This window comes from Labrus bergylta, chromosome 8 (genome assembly GCF_963930695.1).
Source record: "Labrus bergylta chromosome 8, fLabBer1.1, whole genome shotgun sequence".
In the NCBI taxonomy this organism is placed as follows: Eukaryota; Metazoa; Chordata; class Actinopteri; order Labriformes; family Labridae; genus Labrus; species Labrus bergylta.
Genome location: NC_089202.1, coordinates 7,484,283 through 7,508,510, shown reverse-complemented (window position 1 = coordinate 7,508,510; position 24,228 = coordinate 7,484,283). Strand labels below are relative to the sequence as shown.

The 24,228-nt window shown below is 39.5% G+C and overlaps 1 protein-coding gene across 1 annotated transcript in view; it reads left to right on the top strand.

The window, feature by feature from the left end:
• cdkal1 (CDK5 regulatory subunit associated protein 1-like 1) overlaps window positions 1-22,753 on the top strand; it is a 152,426-nt gene extending 129,673 nt beyond the window's left edge. Inside the window, exons 9-11 of the mRNA XM_065957693.1 lie at window positions 5,187-5,270; window positions 9,573-9,737; window positions 21,222-22,753. Of these exons, the coding sequence (XP_065813765.1) occupies window positions 5,187-5,270; window positions 9,573-9,737; window positions 21,222-21,383 (411 nt within the window). The 3' untranslated portion in view covers window positions 21,384-22,753. The remainder of the gene's footprint in view (window positions 1-5,186; window positions 5,271-9,572; window positions 9,738-21,221) is intronic.
• The last annotated feature ends 1,475 nt before the right edge of the window (window positions 22,754-24,228 follow it).

Below are 24,228 nucleotides of genomic sequence, written 5' to 3'. Positions count from 1 at the left end.
GGCTGTGGTTCTGGTTTGACATTTGTTTATGTCTTTTTTCACAATTCTATTGTATTTTCACTTACTGCAGAAATAAAGTAAAGAATATATCCTTTCAATATACACATTTGCATAATATTTGAGTATGTTCTTACTCACAGTCTCTTTCAGACACACAAGCCTCACTTAACCAGTGTTGGGCAAGTTACTGAAAATGTCTTGGTTTTTTTTATAGCTGAAAGCCAATAACTATTTGTTCCTCTTTTTTGTAATTTACTCTGCTGTCATCATGTCATGATACTGTATGTTTTTAATGAGTATTTTTTTTATCTAACTTTCTAGAGTTCACCTTTATTTTAAAAAGCATCACTGCCTACCAGCTCGTAAAGTCAGTGACTTCTGTTTACCTGCTGTTCAGTCTTTAGTTCAGTCTGATCCTGCAGATAAAGACTTAAGTTGTCTTGCTGCCAAAATAGCTATTTCCTTTTAAGGATAAGAAAATAATCCTGATATACAAATATTTGAACGTGTAGTAATAGTCAGGTGAGTGTAAAGCATGAAGAGACGGATAAAGAGTCATGTATTCATCTTGTAATCCTTCATGTCTCTTTCACTCTGTCTTCTGTCTCATGTTGTTACTGTATGATTCTGTAAAGGGATTTTGTCCAGGCCTTGTTCCAAACACTTCATTTGTACCACTTTGTTCTCTGTTGATTTTACATTTGTCCCCACAAACCTTTAACCAAAGCCACTGTTAATCCCCTCATTCTTTGTGGGAAATACTCAAAAAAAAAAAAGTTTGAGTCACTCTTCCTTTGTTTTTGACTTTGAGGATTTAAACAAAACTCCAAAACCAACAGGGCTGTTTTTTTTTCTGTGTCTTTCAAGTAGCTTCTTCAAAGAGAACCTCCAAAAGATCAGAGCACATCTCTTTAGTTCTGTTAAATCACTCCGGCTATGATTGTTTAGCAGGCAACAAACAAAATCTACTTCTGCAAAAAGCCATGCATGTAGAAGTTAATTTTGTAGCGTGTGTGTTTGTGTTTCTGCTTGTGTGGCATTGTTTGTTACCAAGAGGTCATATCATCATCATACAGGCCCACAGGATAATAGTGATAGGGGGTGAATTAAGAGGTCAAAAGATGTATGTGAAAAATAAAGGAGGAGGGGTAGTGTTGCATAAATGGAGTTCAGCTTTGATGATGCATAACCCTGCAAGCCTCTTTTTTCACAGTGGGGGGCCCGGTTCACTGACTGCTGTGTATTGGTCAGACACTGCTCTAAGTTATATTAATGATGAAAGGCTGATAAACAGTTGGAGTGGAGAGTTTTCTCATAAACAAATAGCAACAAATATTAGAATTCAATAAAGCCTTCCCAAAAAGTACTTTGATGTGGATTCACAAAATAATCGCAATAGAGAAGATGGCAGACTGCCATGAGTTATTCAAGTTTTAAACTTTGTTCTGAGTCTATGAGGACAGTTTCTTTTTTTTGGAGCATGAAACCCACAGCCATCTGGGATCTGTGAGTCTAAATCTATTCTTTTTTTTGTAAATTCTAAAAATGCCAAACAGGGGGTTTTGAAGTTGCAGCATTATTAGTCCTCGTCCACATGTAGGAGGCTTTCCTCCTCAAGTTCTCAAAAACATCTTCGTCCACACAAAAAGGCAAAGCGCACTGTTATGGCTGTCATAAGCATGCCAAGTCAAAAACCAATTCCTCGACATGCTCAATATGTTTTCGCCATTCCCCTGCAATGACCATTTCATTAACAAAGTTGTCCATTCAGGCGCCTCTGCTCGTCAACATAGTGTGAGAGTAACTGTGTATATATACGTAAGCATTTTTTCCATTTAGCAACATGAACACCAGCACTAGTTTGGTTAGGTCTGCTACACAGTAATCTCATGTAAACAAAAGTGACAGCGTCACACAATGACATCAAACGGAGGACAAACCAGTGCACAGTGTGACATTACAAGCCCCCAAACTCGGTTTTCTTTGTCTACACACAAACAACTTAAACTGAGTTACTGCAAAATCTTCACCCTGGAAGCAGTTTTATAAAAGGTGCGTTTTCAGTTCACCGTTTGTGTGGGGCCGTAAGGCCAAAACGCGCAGAAAGACCTCTGTTTTCAAAAATAGCCGCCTACGTGTGGACTTGATCTGCTACATCATTGACTTAGATGTATTAAAGTAAGAAGCTATATTTATTTCTATATCAGTGTGTGTTATATCCCATATTTACATGATCATTTAGTTGAGAATTAAAGTAAGGGGACTTGTAGAAATGCTTTTGAATAATGGATAGTTTGTCTGCACGGTATAATTTTGTATGAACATGCTGTTCCTGGATTTAAATATAACAGGGATGTTAATTATCTTTATTGTTTTCCTAGTTCAGTATTGCTACATTTGCCAAAGAACAGGTGGAATCAGCCCGTTTTTAGCCTTTATTTTAGTTTTTTCACTTTGGCACTGACTGTTAGCCTTTCATAATTATCCCCTCAAAGTGTTATGTGTCACTTCCCTGTGAGAAAGTTAATCCAGTTGCATGGTAAACCACAGATGCTGTGAGAGATTTTGGATGTTGTTCAAGTGAATTGCTCCTTTATTTGTGATGCGTATGAAAAAGTTGATTAGAATTCAAAGCCACAGTTCTCTCATTATCCTTGTTATGATGTGGATTAATTATCAATTAAACTCATGATCCCACAAATCTGCAGTGGATCTGCTGCATATCATGGGATGTTATTCTCTGGATGCTGAAGTAAATACACATCTCAGTGTGCAAAGACATGCACATACACGCCTTGTTTGGTATCCTGTGACGTCTGTTACTGATTGAGTGAATTCAAATCTAAATACAAACTATCACACACTCATATGCAAATAAAAAGCAGCAGCAGTACAAGCAAAGATCAACACATTTCATGCATGCATATACACATAACTCATGGTGTGGTGTGACTTGTTTTATTTTTATTTAGTGATTTAACAACATGTTCACATCTGTCATATTTCCTGCTGGGCTATATTTATGCATGATCATCCTATTAGTCCAATTCAATCAAAACGTTAGGATATACCTTAATCCCAGATCAATGCTTCTGGTTTTAATCAGATGTGGTTTATGTATTGGGGGAAGCAGGTTCACATTACTCAGAAACCTTCTGTTAGCATCTGTCCTGCCGTGGTCCACAGGATAATAGTGAGAAATAAAGGCAAAACAATCTCCATCAATGATGCTCTGCATATTAGTCATATTGATGGGAAACTTAGGTGGTGAATAAGTTTTTCCAAAGTGATGTGTCTATCAACATGGGGAAATATGAACAACTCCCAAATGTCCCAAATCCCAACATGTTATATAGATAATTCTGTATGTACAGTATATAGGAGGCATTTGCAACACCACGGGAATAGTCATTTTTACATGGGAGGTTTTAAGGCTAGACATCTGTCTTCAGTCCATTGGAGCAAACAAAAGACTCCGATCACATGTTCAACATCAAGTGATAATGTTCAAAGAACATTTTTTTCACCTCTTTTTCTCAGAAAATTGCCCTGTTTGCAGGAAGCAGTGATTTATTTGGTCTCTCTTTAAGTCTGTCAGCAAGCCTGTGCAGGTGCTTTCTGTGTTGTAACACACATGTACCCACACACACACATACACACACAGTAAAATTAATGCGAAGGAAGACAGGTATGAACAACAAAGAAAGTGCCCAGAGATAGTAGAGAGGGATGGAAGCAGGAGGATAAGAAAGGAGGGGGTACGGGAAGGAGGGAAGAAAAAGAGCAGAGTAGATGGGTTTCTGCAAAAATGGAAGCACCCTGAGCAATGCGTTAGAGCCGGAGCTTCTGAGGCTTTGACACACTGCGAAGGAAATGATCAGTCAGCACAGTTTTACAATGCAGGGCTCACAGTTCAAATGCAAATGCCGCCCATAGAGCCCACAGAAAACTTTTCCCAACAAATAATCTATGTGTTGCTCTTTTTCAAACTCAGGTAGTTTGTACTGTGTTTTATTGTTTCCTGAATTGCATGCTGGGATTTAAACTAGTTGTAGTTCCTCGCATGAGAAGGACATTGACATGTTTAATAAGTGAGGAGTAAAAATGAATGGGATGTATTTTATCTAGGGCACTGTTTCAGATAACTATACTGGCTAAAAAAGACAAACTGTACTTCAATGGAAGGAGAAATAATGTGAGTGTGGATGTGTCCATAAAGTAAAATATTAATCAGAAATCATTTAAACGGTATCTCTGGGGAAGAAGAAAAGAAGTCTAACTTTCTCTTAGACATAAAGTGGGTTTTATTCATGCTTGCAGGACATCTGTAATTGTTTTGTATTCTTTCAATTTTCCTTCAACCAAAGAATAACTTTGTAATATCATCCCATACTTTGTAACTTTGTAATTTCATCCCATACTCATGTTCTTTACTTGGAGGCCATGTTATAGTATTGGATTCTGATGTCCTGAATAGACCGTTTTTTTCACGAGCATTTGAATTGTATCCTGTACAGCCTTGTGATTTCTCTCTCCCCTTTTATTCAGTTTTCTTCTTTTCTAAGGACCTGAGTTTAATAATGCTCACTATCCTCTCAGCCAAAGCGCTAGCAATGCAGTGTCTCTGGAACCTTGAGATTGTAATTAAATGGAGAAATGCACTCACAGAAAACATGGAGAAAAAAAAACATTGAAATGCAAAACTGTTTGAATTGGAATCTTGATGAGTAGAAACATATTGTGTGACTGAAGCAGCTCGCGTGTTGTTGAAATAAAACACTGCACTTATACATGACCTGTGTGACAAAAACATCAGACCCTTAGCCCGAAGCTCATATATGAACAGCAGAAGTACTTGAAAATAGACTGTTCATAGGTATGATAGGAATGAAAGATGTGTGTACTTATACAAATATCAAAGCACTTTGGTGGATGCAATTTCTGTTTCATGTTTAATGAAATCAAGCCCAAAAAGGCCTGTTATTCTGTAGGAGGAGTTTGAGCAAATAACCCTGAGCCAACAGATTTTTGACTTTCAATATCTGTGTTGAAGATGGACTTTATTATGTAAAATCAATTGATCTATATAAAGTCTGTTCCTGTGTTTAATGTCATACTTAAAATAAAAAGATGTTGTCTAAGAAAATTCCATCATCTCTCTCTCTCTCTCTCTCTCTCTTGTGCAGGTGGGAGAGAGGCAACATGTGCTGGTGACAGAGGAGTCATTCGACACTCAATACTATGTGGCGCATAACAAGTTCTACGAGCAGGTAAGATGAATGTCAGTTTATAAAGACTAAAAACATCCTCCTTAGAGTCTACCTGTTTCTCAAATCTTCATTTTGACCTTAGGTCCAGGTTAGGTTATTAGTTCATTCAAATCTGACCTTTGACTAAAGAACTTGAAGGCCTGTGTCAACAGAGAGGTTTTTTTTTGTGTGCTGGCAGCGCCCATTTTCAATATAAAACCAATGTATTTCAGAGCCCATAGCACTAAAATGCCCTCTGCGTCAGTTGTTTTTGATGCTGCCATCACAGCCCTCTGTCAGAGATAGTTAAACTTTTAGAACAGCGCAACGCTCGTAAAATGTAACTCTCCCTCACCAACCAATCAAAATCAAGAATGGGCGGGACTTCTGATATCAGCTTTATCAACAACAATTGCGGAGTTGACGCTTGTCTGACTCGGCTTTTTGCGGGTACACAGTCTGTGGACACAGGCCCTTCAAGTAAACTAAAGTTGTATTCATTCAGGCATTCATGTGATCAGGCATTCTCTAGATCCTTGTGTTGTATATGAGGGGCGGCTGTGGATCAGTGGGAGAGACAGACGCCTCTCAATAGTAAGGTCAGGAGTTCAATCCCCAGCATCTGCAGCCTGTCCGATGTACATCTGTCCGATGTTTCCTTGGGCAAGTCACTTAACCCCAAGCTGCTCCTGCTGCTTCTTCAGCAACTTATAAATGTTTCTGACTGGGATGAGTTACTTCTGACACTTTACATAGTAACCCCTGCTATCAGTGTATGAGTGGGTAGGTGTGACCTGTGGTGTAAAAGTGCTTTGAGTTGTGAGAAGACTAGAAAAGCCCTAAGTCTCACCAAGTGTAAATATATAATTGAATTTAAGAAATATCAGCATAGTTTCTTGTTAACCTACATTTGTTCACCAACCCTTATAATGAAGTTAAGTTCCATTAGCTGTTATTGACCTCAGTGGAGGTTTGTTGACACTATGCACTGTATGAATCCAGAAATAATTTTGTTGACCTCCCACTCATTCCACCATCAAACAACATCGAGCAGAAAAGCTGCAAATTAATCTGCATTTGATGACACATTTTCGTAAGTGAAGCTAATCCAACCCTTCCTCATTTTCACACTTAGTAAATCAGATCAGAAGCTGCGTTTTTCATGTCACAGGAGTACTCTCAGCAGGTGTCACAAGCTTAAGCTTGTATTGACTAAAGTAGGTTAGCTATAATATCACACATACCCATAAATACACACACACACACACACACACACACACACACACACTGCCTGCAGTGGTTATGAGAGCGTTTTGCAGCTGATAGCGGCACTACTTTTTTCCTTTTTTAACTTCACTAACATTAAGGTCAACCCTAAAGACATGAACATTCCATCTTAAACACACACACACACACACACACACACACACACACACACACACACACACACACACACACACACACACACACACACACACACACACACACATCCCCATGGCTTCAAAGACCCTCTCTCAACCTGTGAAAAATTCACTTTAAAACATCTTCAAATAAATCAATTTCCCCCTGCTTTAACCATCATCAGAAACATGTTTGAAGTTATGCTTTTTATTAGCAGGGAGGGCAGGGGCTGGTAATAATTTCTCTTCCCTTCCACTTTCCTCTCCTCTCCTCCCCTCCTCTCCTCCCCCTTTGCACCTCCTTCTGCAGGCTATAAACTGAATTTACCAGTGTCACTCGGTTCATGCGCATGTTGAGCATACTCCTCCATGCATGTGTGCATTTGTTCATATGCAGGCATATATGTCATGAGTATCAGTTCACTGTACTCGAGAGGCCTCTGACATGTTTGATGTTCTCCTGGTCCCATTTTTGGAGGTAGAGGATATTAAGTATTTAGCCTGAACTCCTAAATCAATCTCTGACTTGAAAAAAACATAAAACACACCAATATGTTCCTGAATGTGTCCCTCTGGGGGGAATACATTGTTGAATCCTGTGTACCACATGTCTGCAGTACATTTACTTTTCCAAAACAGGCCCAAACATATCTCTTGTGCATTAATGTCATTCTTCCTTAAGGGTTAAGTGTCTTGCCCAAGGACACATTCGACATGTTGCTCAGCTGGGGATCGAACCCTCAACCTTCTGGTTGAGAGGTGACAACTTTAACAACTGAGCCACAGCTCACCCCGCTTAATAATGACCTTGGATAATGACATTCTTAAACTAAAGAATGCAGAGAAAATACTAAGAAATTAAAAAGCAAGTCATTAAGATGTGCAGTTTTAGTAGAAATGATGATGGTCAAGATGAGTAGTTGGTGCAAAGAAAGGGAGAGAAAAAAGATGGAGAGCCGGGAGGGTGTATGGTTGTGTGGGTGGAGGAAAGTGAAGGGTAAGATAGAGAAGAGTGTGAACAAATGGCCTAGTTTCCGTTTTACACCATCAGATTGATATCTATCCTGACGGGTATAATAGGCACCCAGCCCACCTGTGAGTGTGTGTGTGTGTGCATCTGTTAGTAGATGAGTGAGGAAGTAGGAGGGGGGTTTTCCAATGAAATCGGACGAGCTCTTTCATCATTTAATCACCCTGTAATGGGCCTCGAATGACCCTCACCTGCACACACACACACACACACACACACACACACACACACACTCACCTACCTCCCCCACACCCGTGCTGTTTTACCTCTCTGCTCCTGGCATGGACTCAATCTCCTCTCATGCACATACACACACACACACACCTTCACAGTGGTCGAAGTGTCAAGCAGCAGGTGTGATGATTAGGCAGGTGTGGCGCTCGCTGTGTGTGTGTGTGTGTGTGTGTCTGTGTGTGTGTGTGCATGTGTGTGTGTGTGTGTTTGTCTGGCCTGTTCTCCGTCTCCAATCGTATTTGACCAGCTGGATAAGGAATGACAGATTAACATAGAGCCAGGCTCACTCCTGCCATCACAGCAGTAACACTCCCTCCACCAGTTCACGTGCTTTCCTCTGCCCAGTCAGTGGCTTAGCCCTGCAGAGCCCTGTAATGGTTAGACAGACCACCACATGATCTGAGTCAGCACGTATCCACCCTGCTGAAGTGTATTTAGGCAAGACACTGAATCCCCAGCAGGTCCAAGGTTAGGGTTCTGCTGCTGATCCTTTCCTTTGGTCTGAAACATGCAAGAGGCAGAGAAAAAACATAGTTTGAAAAATGATGACATCATCATCACTAGTGGTTTAAGAGAACCATTGTCTTTAAAGCTGTTTGATGATTTGAAAACCAAATCAAAAGGAAAGTGAATGTATTGTTTTGACATTTTCCACAAATATTCAGCAGTAATATGTTTATATAAATACTCAGGGTAACATTTAAAATTCTAAATGTTAAGATTTCTTTACAGATCCTAAGATGGTTACTCATACAGAGGGACTCTTTTTTCTTCAGAAATGGAAAAAGATCAACACGATCAACATGATTTGTACAGAAAAAACCCCCTTCCTTAATGCTTACTTGTATAATCAATCACACAAGCTGTTATGACTGAAGTTTTAAAGCCAACAACAATCAAAACACCCATTTTTCTATTAGTGTGCACCAGAAGAAGTATTGAAGAAAAGCAGTAAATCTGAACTTTTAAAAGAGCAGAACACGTCATCTTTAAACTTTCTGGTTAGTTTGAAAATGGTTTGAAAGGAAAAGCATTTGCATACGATCTTTATTTACAGGGCTAAGTCATTAAGAACAAATTCCATTTCACACTAAGCCGTAATTATAACTCTTTGTTTTCTCTTCCCCCCCTGCTGTGATCAGCCGAGATTTATAGTTGCCATGGTGAAATAATAAGACAAACCAGAAAATCCCTTTGGTTTATCTCACAGCTGTTGCCGTAGTTTTTGACCTTGAGGGCTTTCATAAATGGAATTGAAAACACTCAGCCCTGTGTTTTTTTGTTCGCAGGCAGGGACTCGCTAAATAATAATGTAGGGGGGCATTGGGGAAAACACTTTTGATCAGCGGTTAATTGAGAATGTAATTGACAGATGTGGAGAGGCATGCAGAGGGGTTGGTTGTTTGGTGGGCTGAATCAATATACAGCTCTGCATTCTAAGGTGAAACACAGCAGTGCCTGAGTTTTTGTCTCTGGTCTCTAACTGTCAGTCACTTAACAACACAATCGTTTCTTTCCTGTCCCTCAGTGGTTTGCCATGATTTATTGAACAGGGTTTTTTTAAGTAAAGGTGAATTCCATAGTCATTGCTACAATAAGTGAATTTCCAAATAGAATTAAGCGTTTGTTTTAAGGGAGTTTACGTCTTCTGATTTACAGGTGCTGGTTCCCAAGATGGCTGAGTTCAAAGGAAAGATGATTGAAGTGGACATCTATGAGGCAGGAAAACACTTCCTGAAAGGACGACTAGTAGAGGACAGTAAGCTGTTCACTCCCTCCATCGCTGCACCACTTCAGAAAGGGGAGGTGTCCGGCCTGATGCAGGTAAACACACAAACACATGCCCACCTGCGTGCAGACAGAAGTTAATGCTCTCCAATCACAAAATGTTTTTTGAACTTGCTACACACACAAAGAAGCACAAACATGATCCTATGTTCATGAACTAATGGACAGATGTCAGACAGAAGAGTTCCTGAGCCAGTTCAACCACACCATACTGTGGTCAGTACCCGGACTTGAACCAGCGACCCGCAGGTTCCCAACCCAATTCAGAAGTGATGACTATTTATCCTTCTTTAAACATTTAAAAGGTATTGATAAGAATAAAAGTTTGTATGTTGAGGGACTATTTCTTTCTTTCTTTTTTACATTTTTATTTGTATTAAAATATTCTATCAGAAATACTTAACACAGTACTAAGAGTCAGCATGTGCACGGGAATATGTTTTTGGCTGGAGATGCATTTTAAACTTCTCAGATTAAAAAAATCAGAAGTAACGAGGGGGCTCAATTAGACACTGGCACTCACTTTTCAAAGTTTGCTAACTTGTTTTACAAAGTTTAGATAACGATGCATTAACAATATCCATGTCAGTGTTGAAATGTTTTGCTTTGACTTGTGTTAATTCTGGAGAAAAACTCTCCAGATCTCTATAAAAGTCCTTTAAACATGATCAAATACTCTTTAACTGCAGCAGCACTTGCTTACTTCCCTGTTCTGTGTGTGTGCGTGCCTGCGTGCGTGCGTGCTTGCGTCTGTGTGTTGGTCCACACATTTAATCCCCGCTCGCTTCTGCAGTTTGTGGGAAAGAACCAGTGTAGCAGGCGTGAGATAAGTAATTTAAGATAAGCTGTGGCTGGCTAAACTGTCCTCTGTCTTGCTTTTTAAACCACACAGACACGCACACACACACATAATCACATACACACACGCACTCACATATATGCGTGATACATGCACAGAGGCACACACAAACAGCATGTTAATGTATCTGTTTCACTGCATGTTATTTTTCACTCTGACTAGCTGTAGCTTATAGCTCAGGACATGGAGCCACAGAGCAGAATATGATACACTTTCTAATTTCACACTCCATCAGCCTTTACTGCCAGACTCCTGGGAGGGGACCCAAGGAACAGACAGAGACATGAGAGAGAGGGCGACACTGATGGAGGGGAAAGCAAGCAGAGAGAGAGAGAGAGAAATGGATGGCAGGGAATTAGATAAAAAAGAATGAAAGAGAAATGTTTCAGAGCAGGCCAAGCGATACATTACTTTACTTAGCATGAAAAGTTCAGATGTAGCGACTGGACCTTGTAAAACTTGTTGCCTTATAAAGTGTACAGCCCATCCAGCAACCCGGATAGGGTTACATTTTCCCTGATTACTTTCCCAAACACCCATCTTCTTTCAGCACTCTGAAAATCTTACACATCATACCAGAGCCTTTATTTAATCTTATAATCATGTTATAACACTTAACATCTCTAATACAGATCAAACAGACAGTCATAACGTGTCAGAGAAAACAAACTACTTTGTATGTCTAGAAACACCTAGTTTCTAACACACTCTGTACAGGGCCTCATAATATAAATGCATTTTTCCAGGTTTTCAAGGATTCCAAATAGTTTCAGTCATCAGTTTACTGTAAATGTATGTCAGGAGTTTCAAGAAAAATGTCCTCAACTCCTCCATAAATTCTGCTTCTAACATAGAGAACTGTAGGTTGTCTGAGAGGGAGTACACAGAAACACCCTTTGTTAAGAAAGAGATGAAAAACAAAATACACATTAGCATTTTTGCATCAACCTGCGTAAGTACATCTTCAGCATGTAGAAAATTGACTAAGGATGTTCCAATACTCTAAACTTTAAACTTTCCAGATACCAATTTTGATCAATGGGCTTGGGTATTGGTTAATATTGGATACCCCTTTGACATTAGTGGGACAGAGAAAATATACTGTACTTAACATTGGTAGAAAAACAGTGATTGCAATATCTTGTTTGCTTTGTCTAACATGACATTTTCTGCCAGCACCGTTGTTGTGTGTTATTGAAATTTATAAAAATTAAAAATTGACCTGAAAAGAGTTATATTTTTGTGAGATAATGAGTCATTGCATCTGCATTGATCGGCATACTCAATAATACCACATTATTAGAGGCTGGTTCTGGCACCCGTATTGGTATAATAGCATCTTTTGATAGATGATGGTTGTTTGATGTAAAGTTAGTGTAGGCTGGTTGAAAAATTTGCAACAAGTTTAAGACAACAAGGCGGATGGAGATAGAGGTTGAATGGATTATCCAAATGGGGTGAGGTTTATCCATATGTAGATGATCTCTGATCCCGTCATATGATCGGCATTGTCACCTCTTGATTGCAGAAGAGCAGCACTGTAAAACTGTGCTAATAGATAAGTGACCTAATGGTTTGGAAACACAGCTGCACATGCAGCCACAGTTACAGTGGTAAATATACCATTAGTGTTATATGTGATGTCCTTGGCATCAGTGTGTCACTCTTATTGTTGTATGTGAATAGGAGAATGACCGTATACATGAACACATGCATTCAGTACAGTCTCACAAATACTCACAGAGGGAGTATAAGGATATGCACTTCTGCTCACATGCTGGTGGCAGGTCTATACATTTTTGGAGACCATCTTTTTTCTGAGTGTCAGCGTGAGTCCACCACACACTGAGCTGAATGTGTGTGTGTGTGTGTGTGAGATGAATGAGTGATTAAGAAAAGGCAGATAGATGCTCACCCCCATTTCTTGCGGCAGGGTCTATAATTACAGGCTTTTGTCTGAGAGGGAGAGAAAACCAGAAGAATAACGGAGTGGGAGGAGAGAAAGACTGTGTGATGAGGTCCGTGATAACTGTGTGGCTGATAGACGGTTGGAGTCTAGGCTGTGTCCTTTCATCTTAGATGCAAAGGAGGGTTGTGAGAAAAAGAAAGAGTGGTTGATAAGTGGGTGATTGGATAGGCAGAGGAACCCACTAAAGGTCTGTACTATCCATTTGTGGAAAGGGGAACAAAGTGAGAGATGTATCATTTCACAGATAGAGGGAGAAATGATTGCACGGCAGCCAGCATCCATACCAATGTGTGTTGTAATAAAGCAAAATGGCCGGATGGAAAGATGGATGAATATATAGAGTGGTGGCATATAAAAGCTTGTGTGGATGGATTGACCTGAGAGTGGACAGATAGGTATGGACACTCAACTGATGGATGAGCAGATGAACACATGCATGGGTGTGTGAATATATGGACAGGTGTAGGAATTATGGATGGATGGATGAGCAGTGAGGATGGATTCAGTGATCCAATGGCAAACTGCTCTTTGTCTATATTCAGCCCAACAATTCACTGCTAGGTCCTGCAGTTTAAACCTAACCCAACTTCAAATTTTGATTTACTCAATAAAGTATTGATTGGAAGTTTTGGTTTCCATTTATCTTGTGAATTCCTTGATGGTTGATGATGTTCACTACCAAGTAAGTCTTTATTTAAGGCTGGAACTAACAGTAATTTCTTTATTTATTAATCTGAAGATGAACGTATGATTAAGAGATTTTAAATTCCTGTGGAGTTTTCAGCTAATGAAACACAATACGTTTAATACTGATGACTCTTTCATGACAACTCCTGAATGCAACAGGAACCATTGTCACAAACCCATTCACTCGCCCTGATTAGAAATTAGGGGGTATGGACGATGCATTAGTAACATTTTTTATTTCAATAATTAATCTCCTTTCCATTCTCTCATTGTTTCTATTTTTCAAGTCTGAATCTCAATTTTACCTTCATTATTCCTCCCTTCCCTGATTAATTAGTGCAATGTGACATGTTCATGAAAAGGCTTTGATGTTTTGCCATTTTATTCCATGAAACAAGACCAAGGTTTATAGAAATTTTGCTTTTATTGACATTGAAGTCTTCTCCTGTGTTCCCTCTGCATCCCTTTTAGTCTCTCGCTCGCTTTCTCTCCGCCTGTCAGCCCCTTCATTCATAGAAACGGCACTCTACCGCAGAAAGGGAAGGACAGTAATGAATCTTTTTAGTGAGACACAATAGCAGAGAAAGCACTCAACAGCATGCTGAAGGAAAGAAAACGAGAAAGTATCTTCACCAGTCGTCCTACTCAGATGAAATTAAATGATAGAAGAGGAGGGGCACAGTGAGTGAGAGGCCAAAAAATGAAGCAAGAATGTAAGAGGGAGAGCGAGAGCGAGGTAGACGGAAAGATCAGGAGACAGAAAAGCAGCTTGAGTGCCATCCAATAATCAGCTCTTTTCACAGCATACTTTCTCAAGGAGACCGAGAGAATAGGAGAGAGAGAAGCAAACAGCTCTGCTCCATCCACAAGACAACAAATTGACAGCTTGTATGAAGGACAAAAGAGAAAAGAGAGAGACGCTGGCAGAGACAGAAATGTGTCCCTCCATGACCACAAATTGACAAAAAAACAAAAAATGGAGATGGTCATTCTCTGCTGTCATACATTTTCTGGATCTTCTTTCTATTTTATGGTATTCGTGGTTGTTCCAGCCACTGTTAAGGTTTTTTTTAATTTATTTTTTAGCTCTATTTCTCACAGTTTTCTTCCTTTAACCTTCATCCCATGTGTTGTGTGTTTTTGTTTTTGTCTTCTTTGGTGTGTATGGATGCCGAATATATGCACTCGTTTTATGGTGGCAAATTTACAGAATGAGTGGGTGGGATTGCTGCTATTTTGCATCATAATGTTTAGTGAACAGACACAGCCAAACACAAATGTTCTACAGGTTTATCAGTAAAAAGTGGCTTATATACACACACACACACACACACACACACACACACACACACTCACACACTCAAGATCCTTATACACACACATTCATGTATACATCAACACCGATGCACAGGCCCCCTGGTGTGATTGGCGGTCTCCTCCTGCCCGAAGGCTCTATGATTCATGATCATCATTTAGACAACTCAAGTGCCCAACACAGACAAAGACAAGCACAGGCATAACACGGGAATAAAAATCTGCATTTCACCCCAAACAATTGAACTGCTTCTATGTCGACATGTAACTGTTGTGGATTGTTACTTTGATGTTGCTTTACTCACACATGTATTGTCAGGAAAATAATAGAAATCAAAGATTAAGCTGTCTTTTATCCCTGGGATACATTTAATCCTCTACAATATACTTTTACCTTTTTTTTTTTATCTCAAATGTCAAGAGGTTCCGCTTGGCCTTTGCATGACTTTGTTTACAAACAGCAGGCGTAGCTATTTTAAGCATTTTATTTAGCGTGTCAAATTGTATTACATGGCCTGTGCTTTGTGTATACTGGAAGAACCAAAGTCACAGTAACAAAGGGATAAATGTTAAGCCATCAAAAATATCACTCATATCTATTTTCAGTTTTTCGTACCATGCTGTCAAATAGCATTATGCAGCCTCATTCTTTTTTGTTTATTTGAAATGCCAGAGGGTATTAAATCACCACTGTTTAATCTGTTTATTCTTTTTTTTTTTATTCTTTTTTACAACAGATGGGAAATGCAAATAACAAATCACTTAGACCACAACTGTTGTGGAAAAATGTTTTTTTACCCATTTTATGGTGAAATAAGAATTTCCCACTATTGGCCTTGTAAACAACTCTTTAGTGAATTTATACAGCAGATGACTCACAGTGTCCTCAGATCCTCTTTTGAAGCTCAACATCCTGTGTTGACAGAACTATAGCTTGATTTTTGTTCAAATACTAATCAGCACCTTACTTTGTTATAACAAATGTAATTGATTAGTAGAAAGAAAGCCCCACATAAAATAGCTATTCTTAAAGCCTTTAGTCAAAGTTGTAGAGGTTAATCATTGTTTCTTTTTTTCATTTAGGTAGTTATGACTACTACACGTACTGTTCAAAGATACATGACAGTTTGGGTTGACTATTGCTCCATTTTCCTGCAATGATGTGTCATTGAAAGAGGCCCGCAACTCCTCCTGAAAGTTCAATCCGAGTTGTAGTTCACTAAAACCTCCACATCTAATTAATGGGTCAGTGACTGGTGCAGTCAGCAGTTAAATGTTGGCTGTTCATTTTACATGCGTCTTTCATCTTGCTAATGATTTGATTGTAATGTAAAGGGTAAACAGGTCTTTGCTACCTAAAGTTGTTTGAGTGTTGCAGTCCACCTGAGGAACATAATCTGCCCTCTTTATGGGCTCAGGGAAACACTATGGGAGTTTATCACCAGAGGCACATAACCTGTAATGACTTTTACAAATGTTCTGTTGAAGTGCTTTAAACAACCATATACTTATTATAATAATGTAGTACAATGCAATTAAATCTTACATATGTTCTTATTTGTTTAACAATCACCTTAGGTATTTTCAGTTATTTTGCTCAAAGGCAGACATCCAACATGGCTGAGGTAACACGAGACAGCATCTCTTTGTGTAAAGATAAACTGTACACTCGAGTGCCACATAAACAGGTAGTCCTGTGTGTGCTGGAACTTGGTTAATTGTTTTAGTGTTCATACTGAACATTTTGGAATGGATCAGGAAGTATATTCTTTGATGGACTGTCAGAGAATGGCAGGTCAATGTCGCTTAATGCATGTACTGTATGTGGTTATGTTGGTATTACCCCTAAAACTGTAATGGAAAAAAGAATACATTAAAAAAGTTGTTGGGTCAAAGAAGTATTGGGTAAGGGCAACAGCTTTACTGACTACTGACTGGATAGTTCACTGTAAAGTTACAGTCAGTGAGTAAACAGATACCTCCAGCACAGGAGAGGTTTCTCACTTTCTGATGTTTTTTGGTGGATATACAGAGGACATAGATTCTCAATTCCACTGTGTTTATTAGGCAGATGCATTGGTTTGGTTGACTGTTGGAAAGAAAATGGCCTGCACACACTACACATCATCATTGATGGTTGATATAACATATATTATATATATGTAACTGAGCCCAAGATAATAAAGATGATAACAGTTTTAAAGTACTGTTTGCTGTGATATAAAGTGATGTTTGCCAAAGTAAACATATGACTAGTGACTCGACTGGCCCAGGTATTTACAGTGAACATGTATGCATACACATGTGGTCCTGTCAAGAGACCCAACTTGACAACATGTTTGTATTAGGATGTGCTGTTAGTGTGTGTGAAGTGACAACAGTTAAACCTGTACGCCCAAACATTGTTGTGTCAGAGGGTTTCACCGTGCAGTGCAGTGATGAGAGATATTGTAGATGACACAGGAGAAAAAGGAAGACAGAAGGGGAGAGCATGACTCAAGATCCCCACAGTGCTTCTTTCCTTTATTTTGTCTTCTTTTTTTTGCATTTTATGTTTTAACAAACCAATCCCAACACATTTTATGATCAGAGCTGCGAATGAGTCAGCGACAGAGTTCAAACAAAGATGTTATTCATCAGAAATAGTGCTCGGAACCACTTTAATTACTCCCTCGTCCCTCTGTCCAGTTGTAAATAGCTGCAGCCCATTGTGTCACTGCGGCTTTGTCAAATCACCCGTGACTAAGGAGCCTGTTACAGTATCTGTTTACACACACACACACACACACTCACACTCACAAACCACTTCCATTGGTTCTGTGCGTCTAGAGTGACACTGACAGCTGGTGAGGATCATGTGAGAAATGTGACCACTGTGCATTGTGCTTGCTGGCTCTCGTGATGTGGTCTGTGTGTCTTTGTGTGAATATGGCAGTGTGTTGGCGGAGGCTGCAACAGACACCGCGGCAGATTTTTTTTTTTTTTTTCGGGAAAAAAGGGTGCACGTGTGGAATTGGAGCCAGAGATTTGAAGACACAGAGAGTCCGGGACCTTGAGGGAAAAGTATCTTGCTGTGTTAGGCAGTCTGTAGCCCTGCTGTAGTGTTAGATGATTTTTAAGTAGGATTATTCTGCTCTGTTGTACCGCTGTGAGCCGAGAGAGAGACATTATCCACCACAGGCCTACTCATACACACACACTTAATCACAAATGCCAATGCTCATACTCCTTCTTTCTCACACACATGTGCACTAACTCAGCATGCCAGCTAGCAGGTGGCGAACTATCATTGAAAACCACATCCCTCATCTTTTCCTGCCCCCTTTCTCCCGCTCCTTCGTCTCCTCATTTCTTCTCAGTTTTGCACTTCGCTCCACTTTTCTCCCCTTCCCTCCCACTGTGCTGACACGCACCTACTGGCACTTGGATTTTCACTTATCCTCCCAACTAGTAATAGATTTTCGACTGTACTATTCAGTCTCTCTTCTGACACCCCGTTGTTAGAAGGCACCTGCAGAGAGGCAGATAAATAGATGGAGAAGAAGGCAGTATCCTTGGCCTGTCAGCACACAGAAGGATAGTGCTTTTGTCGCTCAACTTCTTTCTCTGTGCTCTTATTCTGCCTCCTCTTTTGTCTCAGGTTTCGTTCTTTAGTAATTCAGGTATTTTTCTTCCTCAAATAGGCAGGGAGTCTTTCTCATTCAGTTCAAGTTATGAATGATGGAAAACATTATCGCTTTCTGTTCTCTCATCTTTTAATGAATTAGTTAATTATCAAAACCAGCTAACCCAACTTGAACTCATGACAGATATAGCTGTATTTGTAATGATTACAGTTTTACAGCTAAAAGGCCTAAGGGTCAAGTAACATATGCACTATGACAGGACATCATGCAGACATCAAACACAGCAACAACACAGTGTATCAGTTTCTCCATTATGCAGCCCAACAATGCTCCTATCATTAAACAAATGTGGACAACGTCAGCTAGACCTTCTGTAACTCATCCTCCCTCCAACTACTGTCAGAAGTTACTGTTAGTGACTAACAGTATGGATGTGTCACGAGGCGTTGACGGTCATAGTATCCATCTCCCGTTGTGTGCGCTAACAGAGGATCTCATTCAGCCACAACAGTGAGGAGAAGAGTGGGAGGCAAGGTAGCATTCACAGCCATCAGAGAGGTCGGGGGGAGAGGGAGTAATGTGGAGGAAAGAGAGGCAGAGGACAGAGACTATGCAGCTGCTTGTACACACCGCCATGCGCATGCAACACGTGTAGGCGTTACTGTTACTGACAAATTCATGATGCTAATTGAGACAGGTGTTCACACTCTTTATATCGATCATTCTTTTACTCTTAGTTCAGAGGTCCAGAGCTCTGTAGTCATGATGGAAGTTATGTGTACCTGAGACATTTTATCTATATAGAAACTTTCAAGTTTTAACAGGTCAGATAGCAAACTAATGGATAACATTCACTGGCAGGTATTGATAACGGTAAATAGAGTCCCCTTTCCTTCTTTTTTTTTGACATGGGCCTTGTAAAAAAAATACATTTTTGGTTCTAAACAAGTTTATACCAAAAATGTTTTACTAACCCAGTAGATCAGCGTGCAGCCACGGTATTTTTAACCTAATGCCCATCTTGGTAACAGTCAACTAAGTGTTGATGAAGATGCTTGAGTAGATGGTGTAGGATAGAAGAAGGGGAGAGAGAGTAAGAGGAATCATTCTACTTAGATACTAAAGCACTCGCTCTTCCAGTTATCCCTGCTGAACGTAGTTAAGGGTTATTCTAAAAAGCCACTGATCAATTCCTCAATACTGCCGTGCATAATCTATCTTTGGTGGTGTGATAAGGAATTTTACCTACTGTCAGGCAGGAGAAGACGTGAATGCACTGCTACAAGGTCATCCAGATCAGTTTCTTCTTCAACCAGAGATGTTGACAAGTGTTGTTTTTATTAACTGATATGTTTAAAGCAGCCAGATGGTGTGCCGGATTATTTATCTAGCAGACAGCAATCAGTCTAAAGTCTCCACTCTCAGACATGATTATAAAACTACATGAATGTGTTATCAAACAGAGTTATGATCGATGATGGGGACAGTTAATATAGAAGTATGTTAACACTAGAGAGAACTGGAAAATGGCCAGTGAATTTTTAACGTTTCTATCATCAACGCTGCTTTTAACAGGCAGCATCACATGCTCATCCCTACTTTTAATGTGTTTAATTGTTGTTGCCATGTCAGACAAACAAACCATAAGATTTAATGATGCTAAGGTATGGACATAGTTGTGTTTTTGTAACTCGAGTTGTTGGCTGTGCTAACATTGTAAGCTAAGTCTTATGTCGTTTCTCTCCAAGCTTCTCTACCTACATAACGACATTACAATGCAGCTTCATCAACATGGGCTTGATTCAATAGACAGCACTCTGTAATAATTGGATCACAACAAAACTGCATTAAGTGCTTTGCACAGAGATAATGGCATCTTAATTGAAATGCATTCATTTGCATAAGCAAATGGGTGCTTTTATGAATGCTTTCTTCTTCAAAATATCAAAATAATCAGCTCTTTTAAAATTTGATTATTATTGTACCTATTATTTGCAAGTCAATCTGGGCAAGGGAAGAGCAGAGTAGAGACAGGAAGGCGGAGTTCATAGAATCCTGGGATTCCCTCATGCTCTCCAAATTGTGAGCACCACCCAAGTATCAATGGATCCTAATATCTAGCAGCATCAATAGATGAAGTTGAAAATGTTAGTAATGATCAGCAGAAATGACCCATGACAGGTACTTATGAACCCCCTCACATCAATGGCCTTTTGATGAAGATCCTACACAAGAGTCATTTATGTGGCAAACTAAACCCCGGATATTTCTTTAAAAAATAAGAATACGATCAGAATCGGTTCTCCTTCCTTATGCCCTTCTGGAAATTGATCTTTTTTTTCTCCCGCTTCATTCCTTTCTGCATTGCTCTCTCCCATCTTTCACTGTCAAATCCCTCCAGTGCTGGATGCCTTCTTAATAGTCCAACACATTAAGACTGAACAGAACTCTGTGATTACAGACATTTGAAGTGTTGGATCACTGACCACTGTGCCGTCAAGCTTGGCTGTTTGATTTGTGACTGTGGCCAGTTGATTTAATCTTAAAATGATCCCCTAATTATGAAATATGGACATGACGTACGCTCTGAGATGAAACCATCTGTGTCCCCAAGCAGGGATATTCACAAATGATCACCAGAGATATTAAAATTCACATAATAAAACTATATAGTCCACACTTGACTCCTACAGGGAGATAGAGGGAGGATCTAATCAGTCTTTCCAAGTACTTTACGCTCCCTAAGTGGATCTATATTCCTTTACATAGCTGTCTTTCTGAATCAGCAAAAGATGTCAAGTCACAATCTGCAGTAAGTGCACAATGCCACAATTATAAATGATTTTTAAACATATTTAGGCTCATATCAGTAAACAATCAAAGACTGTTTGAATCCCAAAGACTGTGGTAGATTCAGGAACACTTATTTATTTACAGAGGTGAGCAGTCAGCAGGCTTCACCTCAAAAAGTTAGATTTGGATTGTTATTCAAGTGTTCACATGCGACACCAAAACATGATACCTCTGTCTGATGTTGTTGTCGTTCTGTGTGTTTCCACCGACAGGAGCAGATGGCCAATGGCGTCCATGGTTCTGCCTCTTTGCCTTCTTCGTCCGTCTTGCTGATCGGCTCATACAGTCTGGACAGGGAAGTCCTGAAGAAACTTGGAATCGGACTGGCTCTGGCTGCAGCTATCTTGGCCTTCATTGTAGAGAAACTGTACTGACTCTGTAAATCTGAAAGGAGGAAAGAGAAGAGGACAATGATATCTCGCACAGTGTGTCAGAAGGTGGTGAATCCAGTAATCAAACAGCCTTGTTTGATCCCCTGTAAACTACTCTACGTACTCTTCAGTTTAAAATAAAACCCAAAGAAAAAAGAAAGATGAGGCTAGTGTAACTTGAAGTCAAGGATTATTCATATTTTCTTAAGAATTTTTTAGTTTTTCTCAAAAGACAAGTCAGAAATTGCCATGTTTTGCTTTGTCTCTTGTTCACTGATGGCTGCAGCCTGACATCGTTAACAAACTAGTTGACAAGTGTTTGGATCATTTTTTGGGGGGGAGGATCTCTGGAGCCGTTTTTAATATAAAATAAGAACAACACAACCAGCTGAACACTTTTTGTTCATCTGTACCTAAACACAATCTGAGAATTAAACGGTCAGTCATCTGTCATCTGTCCATGACTCTGCGATACTGAGCATCTAGATTTCTCAATGTTCTCTGTTATACAGGTTCACCCTCTTTTTTGGATGGATTGACTTGTGTCTTACGTTACAGTATCTGATATTTTATTCTGTGGAAGGGAGAAATAATGTGTATAATACTCTGATTAAAGGGGATCTGTGACTTTCATTTGAATATATTTATTTTTCAACAGGAGACAAGAAGAATCTATTGTCACATCTTCAGTACATGTGTGTTTTTTAGTGGTTTGCATGTGCTTTTATGGTTCATTTTATGGTTTTTGGCTCCTACATGAAAGTGAAGTGGAATATATTTTTATGTTGATTTACTCTTCTTAATAGTTTAAACATCCTTCCCCATTGGACAGGTGGACCGTAATGACTTCTGATGGTGTGTCATTATAAACCCATCAGTCCACAAGAAATACCACACAACCCATAAGATAACCTTCAATTTAAGTTGTGTTTAAGGCTTGTTCCATGATTTCTTCCTCTTCTGTGGCCGTGTGTAGCTGATGTCTATGTCTGTAACCACCCAAATTCAATAATGGTGAGTGCATTTTGCTGTGTAGCTCGAAACATAAAAAAAAGCTTTGTTTTCCTGTTATGGTGGAGAACAAGTATTATAAGTAGTAGTACAGTACAAGGTTCAATAGTACAAATAAGTCAAATTACAAATAATAAACATTTGTGGGGGGAGAAAAATGACAGAATATCCAAACGATCCTGAAGTTTGTTTCTGTAAATCAGGTGATTTTTAACCTTTATGACAACAACTCAGTTGAAATGTGGACCTAAATCTGAAGCTTTATCGAGACATCACATAATGTTTTTGTTTTTCTTTACATGCATTGTTTTAACCATCCAAGACAATTATTAAAGATCAAATCAGCTGGTCACAAGTGAAAATGCTTACGTCTCATTTATTCATTAAGTTCAGTTATTTACTTCTTAAGTTTACATTTTTCTAAAACTCCAAGAGGATTAACGGGGGAGAATCCCTTACCTCTGCACAATGTTCATTATTGCTCCGATGTTGTCATGCACAGAGTCTTCCTGGGATTCTCACAAATCTCTTTCTGCTTTGAGGTACAACACTCCCAACATGTGCTCTGAAAACTCCAACAGTTAATAATGCAAGCCCCAATTTATGTGTCGCATGGCACATGTGTCTCTGTCAGTATGTCTGCATTTTTTATATATGTGTGTGTGTGTGTGTGTGTGTGTGAGCATAAACATGCCCTGTATATATTCCCAGACACAAGTGTCTCTCAGCTTGTTCGTGAGCGTTTCTGTGTCAGAAAGGATGGTTTGTGTGTCTGTACATGCCTGCGCTGTCTGATGTCGTGTCTGTAGTTTCTTCCAATGCTTAATTTAGCAGAAAGCCAGCATGTGCATCTGTGTGTGTGTTTGTGTGTGTGTGTGTGTGTGTGCAGGCTGCAGGAGTGACAGCACTCGTCACTCTCATTCAGAAAGCTTTTATTAGATACACAACTGTTTGTAGCCTACACACACAGATGACCTGTATTATCTTAGTATATGATGCGTGTCACACATGCTGTTGACTCGCAGATACATGTGTGTACTGGTGCTTTATTTTTACCTAGCTGCTGCATGTGTCAAACACACATTGCAATTTTGTAGTATACAGTTAAATGATGCATGGCAAGCAAAGTTGCACACAAACACAGCCGCCAAAGCTATATATTACCCGATCAAATGATGCGTGTCTTCCACACAGACACACACACTAGCTTTGTATTATGTGATCAAATGATGCGTGTAGCGATGAAGCTTGTTACATCCATCCTGCAGTGCCCTATATTATTCTGCAGCCTTCCATACTGTGTGACAGTTCTTTTGATGCTTTGTAAGCACATTTCCTCACTGTGTATGTCAGTTACACTGCATTGTTCTCCCATGAAATATGGATGCAACGACACCCTTTATGTTTGGGGAATCATCACTTACTATGAAATATTGAGGCAGGAGCCATAGAGAGGAGATCATTATTCACTTTGCATCATTCACTTCAGTTGTTTCTAATAAAAGCGAGACTTTCTGAATTCTTGTCTTAGCTGCAGCTGTTGTCAATAGATCCTGTGCACAGCGACTTCCTTTGGAACTGAAACAGAGCAACTTTAGACAAACGACAATGCAAAGGAGGTTCAACATTAATAGGCTCTCCCGTGTCAACTTTCATCTGTCATGTCATTTCAATGATTTAATTCCTATTGTATGGTATTGTATCATATAGCGTCCTGATTTTGTTTTACATCTGATCTTGCATGTATTAATCATCATTCGGTGTGTAGAACTCTATGAAAACTCAACTTATAGTGAGCAAAAAGTGCATTGTTTAACAAAGACGGCAAATTCATTCC